This window comes from Cataglyphis hispanica, chromosome 2 (genome assembly GCF_021464435.1).
Source record: "Cataglyphis hispanica isolate Lineage 1 chromosome 2, ULB_Chis1_1.0, whole genome shotgun sequence".
In the NCBI taxonomy this organism is placed as follows: domain Eukaryota; kingdom Metazoa; phylum Arthropoda; class Insecta; order Hymenoptera; family Formicidae; genus Cataglyphis; species Cataglyphis hispanica.
Genome location: NC_065955.1, coordinates 12558679 through 12577649, shown reverse-complemented (window position 1 = coordinate 12577649; position 18971 = coordinate 12558679). Strand labels below are relative to the sequence as shown.

Sequence of the window (18971 nt, the reverse complement as noted above, 5' to 3'; positions counted from 1 at the left end):
TTAAATGTTAGATTAAAATAATAAATGCTTCCACAAACTTCAATATTTAAAATCCTTGTTAAAAGTATGTCGTTACACTATTTAATTTAGCGAACACTTTAGTTCTAATTAAGTAATCTTTTTTGTTTTTCTCATATTTTGATCATTGACTCTATTAAAATTTCTTTAGACATGCGCTCCAATTATATTTTTCTGCTTAAAGTATTTATACTCAAGAATAAATATGAAACGACATACTTAAAGTTTTTTAAGCATCTTTCAAATGAAACGTTAAAACTCATATATGCAAGCGAAAATACATAATACGCTATTATATCGGTTGCAGTATCTTAACTGTTATGTTTGTGGAAATAATAGCATTTCGCTGTCAGTCAAAAAAGATAAAATGTAGAATACTCTTGTGAATATGACAGAGCTCTGATAAACTTCATAGCGCATGAAACGAAATAGCTCATAAACTAACATGATTTTTATTGCCAAGTATGTAGAAAGAAAAAACTGTATAAAAAGAGAAAACAAAATTTTGCATCAAAAACAAAGCAAAATGCCACACACTTTTTATATAAGATATATATATTGAAAGATTTATATTTATATTACATTAATAGAATATGAGCTCTTGTAATATATAAAAAAAATAAAATTTTCAATTTTAAACAGACATTTACGAAGTAAGTTTTTGCTTTAGAAACTTTAGATTCTATAACTTTCACAATTAAATGCCAAGGATAATCGATTTTTTGCTACAAAATAGTTATAAATGTTGTGGTATTTCGCTTTTAACTAAAAATTTTATTTTTTGCTGTTCTAAAATGTCATTTAATAAATAAAATTTTGTCCAATGATGATATCTGCTATTTATCTTTTGTAAAAATTTAAACTTAGTTTTTATAGGATTATGAAAATAAAACAAAGTTTGCTGATTTATCTAAATCACATGGTATTTTGCCCAGAACTTTTGATCTTTTTCAGTGTTTATATTTACTTTTTTTTTGTATACTTAACGCTATCGTATATTTATAATATTTTGTTCATGTTGAATCACTATACGACCCCGAGAATATGATATAAGACGATTTATTTTTATTTGCAAGATAACTTTTTGACTTTTAAATAATACATGTATGAATTCGACTTATTGTATCAGTTTGTCTTTAGAAATACAAAAGAAAACACGTTTAATCTTTCTTGCAATGGGAATAGTTCTATCCATGCAAAATTTTATCAGAAAATATGACAATTACATTGTCACCTTAATAGAATACAATCCTTAATAGAATACAATAAAAGGTATGTATTTTTTTATTTATGACTACATCTGCTGAGAAAAAAATAATTTAAAACAAATTTTTTATGCGCCCGTTTAGATCATACATCTATAATTGCATTTATAAACTCTATTTTGACATTTTATGTGCTTTTATATAATATTTTCTGTCCTCTATTCAAATATTCTCGATTAACAATATTTCTAACTCCTATTTGTTAAAGTTATTAATTCAAGTTTTAGTAGCATAGCAAAGAATTAGTAGCAAAAAAAACTTACCTTTGTGTGACTCGCCGATTTTATTGAAACTTGGTACACTTGGTAGAGCTATCAAAAATAATAGACACGTATTTTTATATTGGCAATGGTGCATGTTTAAAGGTGGAAACTACCCCTTGTATTTATAAGCATGAGTAATTATTGTTATCTCTAAACTCACGATATTAGAGCTGTTTTCGAATTTTTGACATGAATAAGAGGTTTCACATATGAAAGCAAATCTAATGTAGATATAAAGCAAATAAAATTATGGAAAATGGCGAATTCAATATGATGACCTGATAAGTCAAAATAATCTTATCTCGCTTTTTGCCGAACCCAAATAACCGACAAAGAGGTAACGAGAATCTATTGCTATTTCGGTTTTTCGTTTATTTATAATTATATTTATTATTTATTTATTATTTTTATTATTTTTTATTATTTTTTTATGTTTTTGTATTTTATATTTTTTTTATTATTTTATTTTTACAATCATCTTTTCTTGCGCTTTGCTTATGTCTTTTTATTTTTATGTATAAAAGAATTTTTCTTTACATATCATTTTGCAAAGAATATAAAAAATAAAAAGATATAAGCGAGGCGCAAGAAAAGATGATTGTAAAAAAATAAAAATAATAAAAAAAATATAAAAACATAAAAAATAATAAATAAAAAATAAATATAATTATAAATAAATAAAAAATCGAAATAAGAATAGATTCTCCTCGTCGGTTATTCCTGGGTTCAGCAAAAAGCGAGATAAGATTATTTTGACTTATCAGGTCATCATATTGAATCCGCCATTTTGTATTCCATAATTCTAACATTAGATTTGCTTTCAATGATTTATGAAACCTCTTATTCATGTCTGAAACTCAAAAACAGCTCTAATATCGTGAGTTTAGAGATAATAATAATTACTCATGCTTTTAAATACAAGGAATAGTTTTCACCCTTAACATGCACCATTGCCGATATAAAAAAATACATGTCTATTATTTTTGATAGCTCTACAAGTGTACTATGTTTCAATAAAATCGGCGAGTCACATAAAGGTAAGTTTCCTTGTGAGTGCTTCTTGCGAAATTATTATGTTTACATGACATTGTGACCTAAGATTGCAATGTTATTGCAAGATATCTTGTTTGCGGTATCTTCTAAGCAAAGCTCTTTTCTTTTTTTCTTTAAAATTATTAAATTTTAGTTTTGAATTGAGACCAAAATATTATGATTTGTCGAGCATTGATTAGGTAATAAACAAAATGTGGCATCTCTTCTTTTCTGTCTCTTTCTAAATATCTAAAAATAAAATTTACATATTTATATAAGCGTTTAATTCTCACTATTATTGTGAGAATTTTTTAGATTTGATATATATCTCTGTTACACCTCAAATATTTAAAAAAAAAATTATATTATGCATTAAGTACGTGTATGTTATCTGTTTTCGGATGGCATGGGAAATATACGCGATTTGTTGAGATAAAATCGATTTTGTCCAGACCACTGCATTATTGTTCATTATTCCGATGACTGACAATCAATTCTCGAGATCTCTATCAATCAAGAGTCCCAGAGTGTTTTTCAATTAATTTCATGGCACATTTGTGGCATTACATTTCCGTTTATTGATCGTCGACGCCAGTCATTGCGACGCCGTCTACGATACGCGCCATAAATCCGTGGAAACGGTATTTATCACTTTACATCTTATTCGCTGAAACAAACAAATGCTTTCCTCTACTACTGTTTTATATTTAACATTTATTACAAAGAGAGATAGAAAATAAAACAATTTTTTTTACGTTTTCAACAATACAAATAATGCTGAATATAAGTAAATGAAAAGAGAGAATTGTGTATAATTTGCTAAATTACAGAATATTTTAATTTTGTAATTATTTTACTTATTATATATACACATATTAATATTATTTCAAATCTTTTCTATTCTAGCGATATAAATAGTGTATTTCATACAAGAAATAAATCTAAAAAAAAAAAAAATAATAAAATTGAAGGAAGTCTTGTCATTAAGTACAAGCATAAAAACAATAATAAATCGTCACACAATGCAATAATGATTGATAAGATAAGAAATCGCTGCATTAATTCAGATACTATTATACGAAAATGCATGCGTGCAATCTGCTTCACAGGCAGTGATTAATAGATAAGGAATTTAATAATGCGAACACTGTGTAGAGGTTCGCGCAAGTTTGTATGGAAGAGAGAGAGAGAGAGAGAGAGAGAGAGAGAGAGAGAGAGAGAGAGAGAGAGCTTGATCTATAAACGCATCTTTTATATATTCATACTTTAGATAAGTGTGTCATAATATGGCGTATTATCGCATTTGCTCTGATTACATAGAACAAAAGAATTTCGGATAACAGCATTAAAAATTTCAAAGAACAGAAGCGTGATTCCTTGATAAAATTGCAGAATGGTGATGACGTTCCTCTTAAAGAATCTTTTGCGCATAAAAATGGGTCAAATGAGATTCTTGGTATTTTATTGTTTTACTAAAATTGGACTGGCACCGTAAATCCTTTGGGGTACAAGACGAAGTAGATCTTTGAAGCATTAAGCGAGTTTACAACTAGTTGAACGTCGATGTAATTCTATGGACGATTAAAGTTACCACTGCTATTATACATTTAGAATAACGTGGGGATATTACTTACCCTAGGCTGATTCTAAATGCATTTAGCTCGTATGTACTTTGAACTGATATAGAATAATTAATAAATTACCAGGAGATCTATTAACTCCTCGTCCTCGTTGACATCTCCTTGACAGCATTTTTTGCCGCGATCATTAATATAGCTAGCATTATGATACATAAGAACTTCATGTAGATTTTATTATTAAAATATATTATATAGAATTGTTACATTGAAATTATAATATAACTAAAAATTATATGTAATTATTATCTTTGATATTTAAAGCAAGTTGAGACAAAACAAATGTATCTATAGACTAAATTTAGGCATTCAGATTTCAATGTTGCAATTTATGTATTGATTAACTGGTATATATATATATATATTAATAACTATCTACAAGCTGATAACTAATCATACTATAATGATTGTTATCTTTCGTATTTATTGCAAAATTCAAGTGTGCAGAGTTGTTATGTAACCTGATAAACGTTATAAATCTTGTACTTTAAGCTTCATAACACTGTTATTACTATAATTTAAAAATAAATTGCACGTACAGTGATGAGGTAGCTGCAAGTAGCGTTTAAATCTTGAACCAAGGATATACTTTTTAACTAGTTTTGCCAGCCAAGCACTCTTCCGTTAATTTTCCGAGTTACCGGATCAGAAGTTTAATTAACTCATATTCAGCGAAATTAATTGACATAATAAGTATCTGCGCACATAAAGTTAAGTTGAAGCACGTGAAAACGATTGATGAGAGGAATTTTGAGAGTTTGTTCAATCATTTATTTCGATTGCTCACGCATAAATCGATAAAAAAGTCACGTTTAACATTTTTAGCATTGACACTTTGCATGAATATCGTATAAAGAAACTAAATTTGCGTAATATTTCACGAAGACAGCGTGCTTACTTGAGAAAATTCATCTATCTTGACGTAACGCAAATTATCAGACAATCATGGCGAAATAAAAATTTGGCAAACTTTATACGATTAACTTTTTAATTTAACTCTCCCAAATAAATAAATAATATTGCCAATCGTGTTCCGTAAAAAGGATATAATTTTATCCGTTTTATTACAAAAATAATTAATTAATATAATAGAAAAAAATTAATTAAAATGTTTTAAAAGCATTTGCAGGAAAATATTTTAAAACCTTTTTTTTTCTTTTTAAGGCTATAATTACTATATTAAGAGAAGCAAGGTTAACATACGATACATTCCAGCTTTTTTTGCAACACAACGCAATTATTGGCACGAAAACAAATATATTATCTTGAGTGAACCTTCGTAATTCTTATTCATCGGCAAAATTGGAGACGCGGTCGCGTGGATCAAGAAGATTTTAGCCTGCAGGCAACAGAGTATTATTATTTTCTCTGTTTGTTTGTTCTTATCTATTATTTTTTTCTGGAATAACACGTTAATGAAACTCATTACTGACTCATTAATAAGCAATTCTGTATGCTGCGATCTGTTATGCAAAATAGTAATAATAATCTTAGCAATGACTTGCGTGAGCACTAATTGCTACAAGTTGTTCTCTTTGCATCGTAAATCGTTGGAACCAAACATTAGCTTCAAAAACATATAATGAGCATTAGAGTTTGATAAAATTATTGTTTAGTGGAAAAGTTTAAACGTTCATTTAACATTAAAAAGTATTAATTAGTTTCTATTATCTACACATATTTGAAAAGTTGATAAAAACAGTTGGTGGAAAAATTGCTACACACTTTTGAGTCTACAGCAGTAATTATGTTACTGGGCATGTTTTTCACTAATGAACTTCTTGTAAATAAAGCTATGGAAGAAAAAACATTTTTTACACAACATGAATCGCATTACACTCAGATGCTGATTTACAATTGTATTGAAATTATAAAATTATACGATAGAGATATAACAGAAAAAAAATCACGTATTATAATATTAGATAAATTAGATAACATTATTTAAAAAAACGTATCATATCTATTTGATACAAAACTGCTATTATAATGGGTATAAAATCTAAAAATGCTGCATTTGTAAATAGATATATATGAATTTTATCTATTAATATATATTAGATGTAGAGCCTGAATTATTTAGTTTATTTTTTCAACAGTCAAGGATATTCAACTTGAAAATAGAGGAAAAGATGAGGTATTTTATAATCTAAATTTAACTAGTCAGTTATATCTTTATATAATATGAAAAAAAGCTCGCTAACGACAAATTTCCTCGGAGAGGAAATTTTAGATTGTTCCCAAAATTTTATTCATCATTAATTGGAATTCACGTCAGGAATATTGGATCGTTTTTCTTGGTCACGATGCCAATAATTAAATGATATTTTTTTATGCGCAGCACGATGCCTTCCGATAGCATGGATGACATTGAGCTGAAGAACATTCAGTTGCAATTTCCGGCATTGCGATATCTCTCTAGAGATGACGGCTCTGTGCGAGAAGAAAGGGTGGAGACCGACAAGGGAAGTTTGCTGGTAGCGGTGCAAGGAAATCGAGCAAAACCAGCTATCCTCACTTATCACGATCTAGGCCTTAACTGTACGCAATTTATAATTAAAATGTTTATAAAGTAGTTTATTAAAGTAATATAGAATATATGTAATATAATATATGTAATATTTTAATCCCAGTTATAATAACATTTCTTTAAATAATTTTTTTATTACTATTACGATGTTTTCTCTTCAAAGTATATGTATAATATATTAATATATATCTAATATGTTTTTAATATATGAAAATTATTTTTTCAGATATTTCGAGCTTCCAGGCATTCTTCAATTACATCGATATGCGTGTTTTACTCGAAAACTTTTGCGTATATCACGTAAACGCTCCCGGACAAGAGGAAGGCGCGCCGACGCTACCTGAAGAGTAAGTTGATTTTTCAAATAATGAACACGAGAAAAATTAGTTATTTACCGATTAAAGCAAAGCACTCTACAATAAATTTATACAATTAGCACCGCGGTAATCTCATACACATGCGTACGCACACACGCACACACAAAGATTTCATAGTTTTCGTCAAATAACAATTAAAACGAGAATTTTTTTGCTTTATTAAAAATCACGTTTTAATTAATAATTAGAGAACTTTTGATGCATATTTATATGCTTTTAATTAAGCTTCAATCTTTCCTAGATATATATATATATATATATATATATATTTTCGTATATATATCTAGATATAATAAGAAAATATGTAAAGTAATTTGCGAATTACTTCTTTTATCAAATCATATATATATATATGATATATATATATATATATATATATAATTCTTCCTTTTAATCTATTATTTTAAATAAAACCAAGATATAATTGAGATACGATATATAAACTCGACAAATCATGATCCTAGTCTTTTTCAAATAAATTATTATGTTTAAATTAAACAAATATGTAAAATGTGTGATATATTAATATACATAGAATTTAAATAAAGTAATAATTATTTATAATCATAAAATAATTATATCAATTTATTTAACTAGAAACTTATAACTTTTAGGAGTAAATAATAATTTATAGAAGTAAACTGTGTGTAACTTAATATCTCTGGATTAGGAATCTTTTTTGAATACAATTAATTATATTGATCTTAAGTAATGGAGACTTATATTTAAATAAACATACATTGAATTAAGCATCGAGTTATAAAATAATTTAAACTGCAATGCAGATTTGCATGCGAAAGTTTTGTCTTGCGTGCCAAATTTCTAAAGGATGTATCAGCTTTATATATCAATATATTTTCTTTGTTTATATAACATTGATTTGTCTAAAAAGAACGATACTTACTGATTAATAATGTATGTTATATTATTAATATAATACAATATTATAATTATTAATCAATTTTTATATCAAGTTATTCAAGTTATATTATCGTTATGATAAATATCATGGCTGAATTTACATTATTCGCAGGATTTGTAAAAATAAGTATTATCAATAATGTAAAATTTGTATATTACACGATAAATATTTTTGAAAAATTGTTTTAATATTTATTGTTTGAAATATTATTTAATGTAATTTATCATGATATTATGTTGATTGCAATAATTTTTGAATGCAATGTTATAAATTAAAAATATTTTTATAATGTCTGCATATTTGCAGAGACATTAATAGATTTAAAAGTTTTCTTGATTTATTTATAACTTTTAACGAGTAACAAATATAACAAAGAAAGTATATTTAATAGTGTAAAGATTTATCAATATTCACTAATTTATTTTTAACGAAACTTCTTTTAACGTCTTTTCGCGAAAGTTAAATTTGGAATTTAAATAGTTACATACTCTGTTTAGGCGTCATATAATTATTATCAAAGTAAAACAACGTGAATAATTTCTGAACACAGAATTTTTTATATACATTTCAGTTACACTTATCCGTCCATGGAAGAGCTTGCCGAACAGCTGCTCTTCATTCTCGGCCATTTTGGCATAAAATCCGTAATTGGTTTTGGGGTCGGTGCCGGCGCCAATATTCTGGCAAGATTTGCACTTGCCCATCCGGAGAAAGTAAATGCACTGTGTCTGATAAACTGCGTATCCACGCAGGCAGGATGGATCGAATGGGGTTATCAAAAATTGAACGTGCGCCACCTGAGATCGCAGGGCATGACGCAAGGTGTTCTTGATTATCTGATGTGGCATCATTTCGGCAGGGTAAGAATATAATATTATAAATTTAAATTCGAGATTACGGTTTAATAGTAAGCAATATAACAATTGTAAAAATATGATTATGAAAGATTTACTGAAATTATAATTATAATTATAATTATATTAAATAATATTAAAATAATTTGATATGAAATTAATATTAAATCTGTCAAAGCAAGTGAGTTTTTAATAAATGAATTTATCGTAAATTTAAATAGCAAATTGTTAATATTGACAATCACTTATACTTAAATTTGTAATCGCGGGTTATGTTTGTATATATTTAATACAAAACAATAAGTAAAAATTGTAACAAATTTTTTTTATTGTTATATATATATTTTTTTTTTATTTAATTTATACTGCACATTTATAGCATTATTATAAAATATTTTGTCACATTAAATATCCAGCTTTAATTAATATTTGCCTACGCGGATAATATAAACATCTTTCATATAAACTCTCTTCCAACCTCTTTTATAAGAGTTAATTGTGTTCCGGACAAGATTATACTCTATGAAACTAATAAACCGCCTAAGGTTCTTATGAGGCGCAAAATAATGTCAACCCAGTTAGCGTTCAAGCGCGAGCGCAAGATGAATTATCGACGACGGAGCTTAAGCTTCCAAAGGCTCGATCTCCATGGAAACTAAACTAGAGATTAAACTGACAGTTTTGCTATCGCTATTATACAACGTGAGAAGATTATTGCGTTCAAAGACAACCTCTAACCTTTGAAGAAGCAAATATAAAAATAATAAGATACATCAACTTTTTTGCAAGAAATATGTTTACAACGTATATAGCCAGCAAAATATGTTTTTTAATTATGCAGTTTTAAAAAAAAATTTTTTAATTTTTTAATAATTTTTAAATAATTTAGAATAAAAATATAGCGATTGAATAATAGAAAGTACAAGTTTTTTGATGATATTATTAACTTAATTAATTCGCAAAAAAGAAATGCATTTTTTATATAACTCAGTAATAATCATGACTCACTAATAATTATGATATTATTTATTATATTACATAAATCAATTATTTCACTATAAGCATGTTGTATTTTTAACATTATTATAAGAAAAATAAAAAACGACCTTCCAGCGCGTGATACATGAGATTTAAACTTTGAAGGTTAATGAAGCGACTATATTAAGGAATCGGAACATTATGAAACTTGGCCAACATTATTCGAAATAAAAAAAAAAAACATAATTTTCAAACAAAGTTGGTTGCAACGTCGCTCCTTCCTTAACTTTGCCCTATCATTTTGTTCCATTTCTTTCCCAACCATCCGACATTAATGAGAGGTTTTCTCGGTTGTTTTTACCACACTGTACTGCTTCGCGAAAAAACCGGATTGTGAGTGCACAGTGCGCTTTTCGATCCACTGAGACTTCGAAATTCTTCGGCAGATGTAATATGGCAGGTGAAAAGCTGGATTACTTTGATTACAAACTCGCGTGCAGACGCAAATTTAATGCCGGCTGATGACTTTATGATAAAAAAATTTCACCTATGTCATTAGTGAGCCGAATATACAACAATGATTTCATATATTATTAATAAATTTGTGCCACGTAATATCGATGAGGTTTATTTTATAGAGCAGAAATATTTCGGATTTTTTCTGTCTAAATAGCAGTTAATTGTCTATGCAAAATCAGTAAAAAATTCAAATAGTAATAAAGTTAAAATATACGAAGAGAAATTAAATTTTTAAAAGACAAATTGGTGTTTATAAAGAATTTTCTTATCATAATTAATTGAATAATTATTTGTAATAATTTGTTTGTGATACTTACAAGGAAAGAAGCTTTTAGAAAAATATTTATCTCTTTATCGATTATTTTTATAGTTGTAATATATATTACAACTATAAAAGAGAGATAATAAGATATATAAATTCAAGAATATAACTCCAATTTATTTTTTGCGTTACATATGAGCATAAATCATAATGATAATGCATGAATCATGATGATAAAAATTAAATTTTTAATACTTGTCATATTATAGATTAAATAACATTAAAAAAATATCTGCAATACGTAGCATATATTAAAACCGATATAATTTTACAGGGGACCGAAGAGCGGAATCATGATTTGGTTCAAGTATATAAGAACTACTTTGAGCGTCGCGTGAACCCAACGAATCTCGCATTACTCATCGACAGTTACCTTCGTCGCACGGATTTGAATATAACGAGGGAGCTGGACCCAACGCGTAAGAAGGAAGGATTGACGCTTGGTGTACCGGTGATGAATATCACGGGTGCTCTAAGCCCTCACGTCGACGACACCGTAACGTTAAATGGGCGCTTGGATCCAACAAATAGCTCTTGGATGAAGGTAAGCTTCTTCATTAAGCAATATGTCATTAAATGCCTGAGAAGAGACATTTTACAGATTAAATCATTCAGTATACAAAAGATTTGTGATAAATAAATGTTTAGTATTCGCAAAGAGCATGTGAGCAATCGTGTAATTACTAACACGCAAAATTTTATTAAATTTGAATGAATCCCATAAGTATGTCACATAATTATAAATGATGAACTCCAGAATTTATTAACAAACAAAGACTTTTGCAACTCAGATTAATCTTTATTTTATGAATGACAAGTAATAGATTATATCCTGTCTTTTAGATATCGGATTGCGGTATGGTATTGGAAGAACAGCCGGGTAAAGTCAGCGAGGCATTCCGACTATTTCTCCAGGGCGAAGGATATGGTAAGTGAGCGTTTTCGCGCAAACTACATTTTCAAAATTAATCACCAAACTAACAATCGACAGTTTTCATTGATTTTTATTGATATAAACCATTCGCGCACGCGTCGTCGACTTTCATAAAAAAATATCTCGTGATCGCTTGCAAGCGGAAATGTGAAACGTGTCGGTAATTACTGCCAACCAGCTATAATATTTGTGTCAGTAAATGACGCAAGATATTTCGGTAGATATCTAAATAAATATAGAAATATATTTTTTCGTAATCAATGAGATATAGACGTAAAACAAAACAGAAAAAAAGGAATTGCGGCCAATTTGTTGACAAATGATTATAAATAATAATGCTCAAAAAAAAGGACAAATTTCTAAGGCTTTTTGCAAGTGATCACGTCATCTTTCGCCTGGCTAAACGTCGAAATGAAAAAAGAAGAAATTTTAATCGTCCGATCATTTCGTTCACGTGCGTACATTAAATTCACTCTTATCGACTGCTGCATTCTGTCACTATCCATTACAAAAATTTGGCCTATATTGCAAATACTTTATATACTAAAATATTCTTTAGATAGATGTGCTCTTGGGCCGATTACACTTTCTTTTAATAATAGATACTGTATAAATAATCTAAACGTCAAATATTCCTAGCGTTAATATATTATAAATTATCTGGTTTTATTTGAATATCAAATTCAAACAAAAAAAATTATGCTTATAAATTAATTAAATTGTTTGAATAATTTAGTTTTTAAAAATACTAAGAAAAATTTTTGTGCATTTCTATAATATTTAAATGCATGTTTTTTTTTTTTTAAGTAAACATATTAAATCAAAACTTTATGAAATAGTTGCTGTTAAGTAAACGTTTTAGAATTTTAAGATCTCAAGTTCTTTTTATGACAATATTGCACACACATGTGTTAAGTTATAGAAAGTACCTTTCTGCTAGAATAGAATACACACACAATATATACTGTGCTTATATATTTATATAAATATAAAAATCGTATACTTACATAATTTATATATTTTCGTAACTTAACAATTAAATAATGTTCTTTTCAATTGAATCAGGTCTATCTTTTGTTTAGCTTTTTAATCACATAAACACTAGAACCAATCACAGAACACTGCTTTCTCACAACTCGATATAGATAAAGTATGTACTTTAAGATCTGGTTATTTAGAATTTTGCAATTATTTCTGTCATATCTTTGCTTTTAACTTTCTTTAACTGTGATCAGTACAAAGTTAAAATAATTTATATGGCGAATAATTACGAATGGAATAATCCAAGTTGTCGCGTTGAACAAATCTGTTGATTCTATCATCGTCATCATTGTTAACTATTGTTATTGCAAATCGTCGTTATTATACAAGTAGAATTTCCATGTTGTACAAGTGGCGTAATATTTACGTAATTGAATTGTGGTGTAACAGGGTCTCGATACTGTGTGTTCTCAATTATCAAACTACTAATCTATTACTTGATAAATAAACCGCTTTATCTCTGTGCTAAAAAACGAATAGTGGAAGCTACCTGATTACACCGAGGATTCAAATACGTGTTCGAACATGTACCTCTATTCGTTGAAAAGCCACTGGCTCGACTTGATAAATAAATAATAAAAAAGAGTTGCATTAAATTCGTCTCTGAATTTCGCTAACATACTCTTAAATTGTTAAAAAAAAAAAAAAGAAATAAGGCAAAATAAGAAAGAAAAAGTATTATACATGTTCATCGACTTGCGCCTTTATTTCCCACGCGTCTCGGATCGATCGAGTGGTATGTATATATTACAACAATTTCTCTCGCTGAATAGTAGCGTGATTAATTTCGGCTTCTTTGTTATTTTCTGTTTTGTTTCTTTTCGGACAATTTTAAATGCTAAGGCCTGCAATTAAGAATACAGTGCGCTTATAGAATAAGATGAAGTCGCATTAATAATTAAAACTAATGAGCATTCCTAATTTTGATTTAGTTATTGTCTAAAAACGACTCAGATTTATTTCATGTACTAGCAAATATTTTTAATCTAATATTATATAAAATTAAACAGCATTTATAAGATAATAAAAATATAAAATTGTTTAGGCTATTAAATGCTTCTCGAAAATTGATTAAAGTAAAAAAATTAATTTATTTATTAGTTGGATTATTGCTAATCACAAAAATTATAATTATCAATTTTATTCGACGTCAATATATGTAAATCTGAGTCGAGAGACAATAAAACTTATAAATTAATTTTGCATATTACAGCAAACACAGTTTTGCAGCAATATTTTAAATAAATTGATTGTTGCACTGTTATTTTTTGCTGTATTTCACTCGCCGTTTTAAAAGCAAATGGTCTATCAATGTTGCGCACGAGAAATGCTTTAAAAGTAGCAATTATGAATTCAGTGCGCTATGTAACAATGTTGCAATTTAATGTCATTCACAATTTTTAAAGAGAATTTGTTTTCTTTATACGTTTCAGTGGTGAGATCCCCGCGGAAGCCCGTGAAGCCGACAACACCCGAAGGTAATTGTAATTAGGAATTGAGGGCCGCAAGGAGAGTCGAGCGCGCAGTTGGTCAATTAGGCCACGTCTATATGTTAAGTAAGTCGGAATTTAAACTTTTTTCGGAAGGTATGAGAGATACTAACTGAGAAAATGATATATCTTGGGCTACCTCGGACCCTGGAGATTCTCGCGCGCGCGCGCGCCGAGAAAAACTAACTTCTAAGCTATAACCACTTTAATAATTCTCCTAACATTGCACTGATCTTACCGATATTGGTGGTGACAAAAATGAAAAGAATTTATAACAATCGCCTGGTTAAATTTTTTCGTACATCTTGACATATAAATGTTATTTTATTCCTATACTTATTTCGCATCTCTAGACTCTTTGTACTTATTTTTGTTTTATGTAAACATTTACATAAATTTTTTAAATGCTTTAAAAATAATTTCAAACGAAAAGATTTAAATGCACAAAGAATATTTTCAATGCCCGGTGAAATAATTTATACTAAATCGGTCTTATCAACTGAGTTCTTCTGTTTTATAGTCCTCGATAGTCGATAGCAACGTACTATACGATTTACAATATTAACAGGGACCTACCTGTTGCGCTACACTCTGTGATACAGGTGATCCAAATTAAAGTATTCACTTTACATAAATAAAGAAAAAGAAGAAGAGACCAATTCATTTATTACAACAGCACACATTCATATTAGAGCTTTTTTTTTTTTTTGTAAATTTGTATTTTTTTAAAAAACAACCGAGAGACAAAATAAAGCAATCTCGCACCTGGGCAATATAGAATAGTGAACAATTCATGCCAATTCACAATGTCTCGCTATGCGCACACAACAATCTATCAACAGTACATCTGATTTTCTTTTTTTATTTTGCATGTACGCTTTCTTTTATTTATATCCTTCGTTCGGCGATTTTCTATGTGACAAAATTTGAACGAACGAACGGAATTATATGCGCGTTACAACCTCTTCAAGGCGAAATTAACAATGACAATATGAAGTCGAGGATATTATCTTTCTCTTATTTTTTTTTTACAGTGGCCCCGCTGTCGCCGTTAAAAATGGCTGACTACCGACTGGCTTCGTTAGAAGGATTGAATCACATTTGCAGCAAGAAGATCGACTGGCCTACCGCGACCATACACATCACGGAGAATCCGATATCGGAGGCAGTCGTCTGTTAAATGTTAATCGCTGAATTTCATCATTACCATGATTTTCGTTACGCAAATAAGCATAATCGGAGGATAATGCAACTTGATTGATATCGACAACTTAGAAAGGTTTCGTCGGGCAACGATCCTTCGCGGTACTAATCGTTGATTCCTTTTTCGGAGCTTATGTCGGCACGACATTTATTTTAATCGCGATTTGCGCTAGATCGACCATACGCATGCGTAATAAATGTTTAATTCTAAATAATTATAAGTTAAAAGCTTTAACAAAGGAATTTACTATATTTAAGAGACATTCAGATGTTTTATCTATTACACTTGTGCGATGTTGCTAAGAATATCGATTTATTAAGGATAAATAAGAAAATAATGTTATTTCCAAGTTGTACGATCAAACATACGTTGAATTTTATTTTTAAGAAATTCAACGAACGGTGCTCATCAACTTCTTACAGCATCGTTCATTTTTTCTTAGCTAAAATTATGTTTTGCAATTATTTTAATGGATTTATAATTAATTGTTTATTTAACGTTTTTTAAAAAAATCTAAATGAATCAGCTATATCAAACCTCTAATACATTTCAAGAATCATGAATTTGACTTTGCGTAAAATATACTTTTGGCTTTTTTAAATATAAAATTAATAATTAATTTGTAAGTTTAAGTAAAGATTTACCCTGTAAAATCTTTAAATGAAATTAAAATTTTTATTTTCATAAACTTTTGTTTCAAATTCATGAATCTCGAAATATATTAGCTTTATTAACTTTTGACGTAGCTGATCTGTTGAGTTTCTTCCTGACGAGAAAATATTTTTAAAAGTTTTAAAGAACATTTTTTTTTTCTCTATAGATATTTTAATATTTTAATATTATTGCCCAAATTTTAAAAATTGTTTAACATTTTGAAATATATTTCTATATACATGAGTATACGTTAACACAAACAGAGTCATGATTAATCAACTTTCCAAAAATGTAAATTAAATACAGTGACAAAAAGTTTATTAGAAGCATAAAAAAATGAAACCTTTTTTTGATTTAAGATGCGAAAAAAACTCGCACGTAAATTATAATTTTGAAGAAAACGATTCACTATGTAAGGTGTGAATGAATATCAGAAAAGTATTAAATAACGTCACAAAATATTGAACATGTATGACAGTAAGGCATCATAGAGAAACGTGTACTTTCGCTTTTCATGTTTCATGACAAGAAAAAATCATATTAAGTATGACAAACTAGCAGCAACTTTTTTAACAAGTTGCAGATAGCTTCTTAACACAATAACCTTAAATAAGTTCAGTCTATATCTGCAATATGTAATGTTAAAGAATATCTGCATATTACGGATTAAATTAATAGAAATACAAATCTACTCTCCATATATTAAAAGCCAATTCGCGAAAGATAGTTTTATTTGCTAATAATATGTAAAAATAAAACTACTTTTTTTGTTATATTTTAAGAAAAGCATTTAAGCAGCTTATGCGCTTTATTATATACTCAATACGGTTTGTAATCATAAAGAATCAATTTTGAATTTTATAATTACAATATTTTTTTCGTTATTTTATATATAAATAAATTTAATTTAAAATTTTGAAATATAACAAGGATCTCTCTCTCTCTAAAATTGATAATAAATATACGTTACAGAATCAATATAATCGATTATGGGATTGGTATTACAAAACAGGTACTCTCAATAAAATTGCTTGTATGTTCTCTCTTTTCTGAGTTTAATATACAGAAATCGATGGAGTTTAAATTAAAAAGTCAACTTTTGGCAATCTTTTTACAAGATATGGCAGCTTTGTCGTACAAGATTCAATATTTCTCTATCACGGATATTATCTTTAAAAGAAAATATATATCAGATAATTTACATAATTTCTGTCTTCTTAAGCATGAGATATTGTTCGTTTATTTGCGTTTACGCCTCCTTTTTTTGATAAAAAAAGTGATTGCCCGTATGAGAAAGAGAGAACGCATATATACGAATGCATATTTAAAAGTGATATAAAAAGAGAGGGGAATACGTAATTAATTGTAACAAGAAGTAAGAGAATGTCAAGCTCGGTATCTTTACCGAGCTTGCTTGAGCCTGTAGCGTGATATATTAAGACGTGCCTGCTATAAGATGTCGTACGTAACTTTCAAAAGTTTGATCGTATTTAATTTTCTATATATGTATATGATTCTAGCGCATCCTCCAAAATTCTCTATTTTTCGCGCGTCTTTTCTCAAAGCATCACGTTCACGATGCGATAATCGGCATCATCATATCTTTTTCTAACGCAACTTTTTAATGATTGATTTAATTAAGAGTAATCAACAATCTCTGTCAAATATATTTTAAATCGAGAAAGGAAAATAAATAACCAGAAATTTGATGATAAAAATAATGTTAAACTAAATCTGTTTTTATATACAACATTACGTCAAACAGATTCTCTATGAAAATGTTTGGAAATTTGCCAATTTAAAACATGTATAGATATCATTGATATAACGTGCATATCGAAACAGCGAGTTACAAATCCTTTTTCTTATTTCGCGGCAAGTAATATATGTATAATACGATAAAAAATGCGCGGGAACGACGAAGGAAGTGAAAATAGCGAACATCTCGGGAGGCAGAAGATCTAATCGTTTCGTATAAAAAAAAATTTATAAAAATATATAATAGAAATTATATATATCTACACACACACACACACACATACACACACGTCGCATTATTTAGATTGCAAATTGAGACAGTGATAGTCGAGAGCATAGCATTAGAATTGCGGAGCTCGATACAAAATAATTGAGGAAATGCACGCATTAATCGTTGCTAATGCGGATGCTATATGGATATATAATGTAGCTTTAAAGAACACTCCACCGTTAATCTCTTCGTTTCCACATAGAGAAATTTCTTCACGGACACGTGGCACGAATTATCTCGATGCTCAAGACAACGAATTTGTTGAATCTCTGTACATCGATTGTATTGTTAAATTTAATTAGACATATCGGCCGAGTCCGCAATAAGCAATATCATCAAATTGTTTGTTAACTGATCGACCCTAATTTACGATTTTAATCTTTGTATTCATCGAAATTACTCGTGAGACACGCGCATATCAATACGGTAAATTTTTAAACAATTTTTCAACGTCGAAAAAATCTATTCAGATTTATATCTGCATATTAATTGGCGCATTAATGACAAAGAATAGCACTCAGAGGGAGACGCGATAATGCCGCTAGTTTCGAAGGGTTTAAAAAAATTATTCAGCATGATCGAGACAGCAGATAGATTTTCAACATCCACTTCTACCTCGCGCGAAGATAACACGGTTTTCCTTCGCCGCATAACGCGCAAAGTTCATTCTCGAGTGAAATTTTTAATTTTCCACGCGGCATCGCGCAACAGATTGTAGCGAGATGTATTAATCTCACTCAGCATAAATAAGATATAATACAGTAAGCGAAATAAAATTAGTTCTGGAGCTTGATTAACATATAAATATATATAAATATATTATACAAGAGTTAAATGAGACACGTGCGCACCGAATATGCATCTTGTTATTTATAATAAACGGAAAGAAAAAAATAATAAAA

The 18971-nt window shown here is 28.6% G+C and overlaps 1 protein-coding gene across 8 annotated transcripts in view; it reads left to right on the top strand.

The window, feature by feature from the left end:
* LOC126858913 (protein NDRG3) overlaps positions 1 to 18971 on the top strand; it is a 48016-nt gene extending 29045 nt beyond the window's left edge. For 6 of the 8 annotated variants that reach the window (XM_050609642.1, XM_050609647.1, XM_050609646.1 and 3 more), the window contains 7 exons: positions 6557 to 6756; positions 6972 to 7092; positions 8616 to 8904; positions 10992 to 11261; positions 11561 to 11645; positions 14126 to 14170; positions 15217 to 18971. In XM_050609642.1, the coding sequence (XP_050465599.1) occupies positions 6557 to 6756; positions 6972 to 7092; positions 8616 to 8904; positions 10992 to 11261; positions 11561 to 11645; positions 14126 to 14170; positions 15217 to 15362 (1156 nt within the window). In that variant the 3' untranslated portion in view covers positions 15363 to 18971. Of the gene's footprint in view, positions 1 to 1151; positions 1291 to 6556; positions 6757 to 6971; positions 7093 to 8615; positions 8905 to 10991; positions 11262 to 11560; positions 11646 to 14125; positions 14249 to 15216 lie in introns of those variants that run through there. The other 2 variants (XM_050609648.1, XR_007688731.1) reach the window with 2 other exon arrangements.